This window comes from Grammomys surdaster, unplaced genomic scaffold (assembly GCF_004785775.1).
Source record: "Grammomys surdaster isolate TR1022 unplaced genomic scaffold, NIH_TR_1.0 114444, whole genome shotgun sequence".
Classification (NCBI taxonomy): domain Eukaryota; kingdom Metazoa; phylum Chordata; class Mammalia; order Rodentia; family Muridae; genus Grammomys; species Grammomys surdaster.
The window spans coordinates 206-1113 of record NW_021612579.1 but is presented as its reverse complement, the minus strand read 5'-3'; the positions used below and the strand labels follow the sequence as shown (position 1 = coordinate 1113).

At 41.2% G+C, this 908-nt stretch overlaps 1 protein-coding gene across 1 annotated transcript in view; it reads left to right on the top strand.

The window, feature by feature from the left end:
• The window catches only part of LOC114635627 (zinc finger protein 431-like), a gene marked incomplete at both ends in the record, with an annotated part of 1549 nt that extends 1056 nt beyond the window's left edge, over positions 1-493 (top strand). The window contains 2 exons of the mRNA XM_028784134.1: positions 20-192; positions 329-493. Of these exons, the coding sequence (XP_028639967.1) occupies positions 20-192; positions 329-493 (338 nt within the window). The remainder of the gene's footprint in view (positions 1-19; positions 193-328) is intronic.
• Between the last annotated feature and the right edge of the window lie 415 nt (positions 494-908).

The following is a 908-nucleotide window of genomic DNA, read 5'->3' as shown; positions in this document are numbered from 1 at the left end:
AAAAGAACTCATTCTGGAGAGAAACCCTATGAATGTAATGAATGTGGCAAAGCCTTTTCACGGCACAGTAATCTCCAAATACATAAAAGAACACATTCGGGAGAGAAACCCTATGAATGTAATGAATGTGGTAAAGCCTTTTCACAGCTTTTTCATCTCCAGAAACATAAAAGGACACATATTGTGGAGAAACCTTATGAATGTGATCAATGTGGTAAAGCCTTTTCATAATAGGGTCCTCTCCAGAAACGAAAGAGCACACACTGGAGAAAAACTTTATGAATGCAAGGAATGTGGAAAAGCCTTTGCAGTTTTCTGTACTTTTCAGAATCATCAAAGAGTTTATACTGGAGAGAAGCCCTATAAATGCAGTAAGGCCTTTGGAGTTCACAATTATCATTTATCAAGATCTTACTCCAATAGCATCAGAGAAAGTTGTTCCTGCAGAGATGGGAACAAATACAGAGACCCACAACTGGACAATGCACAGAGTGTGAGAACCCTTTGAACAGTCAGTCCTAAGTGGCATGCCTCCATGAAATCCCTCTCTTTGGTACTGGGAATTCTATGGAAGAGGAGATAGAAGAGTGTGAGAGCCAGTGGGGATGGAGAACAAACAAATAAAACCTTCTCAAACAGAAAGGCCAATGCAACTCACAGAGACTGTGGCCTGCGCAGGTCTGGGTCAGGTAGTGCTGAGACTGGAAATGGACATAAGCCCCTATCCTTCATCCAGAAGTCATCTCTAAGTGATAACCACTTGCAAAGGACAAAATTGTTTTTCTTCAGTGGAGTATCATTGGCTCTTCAAACAACACTTAAGGGTAGGCCCCATATCCAGCAGTAGATGGCCAACACAAGATGAATTCAATGGTGTTTCTGGAGGTATTTTGGTTGCATAATAGTTT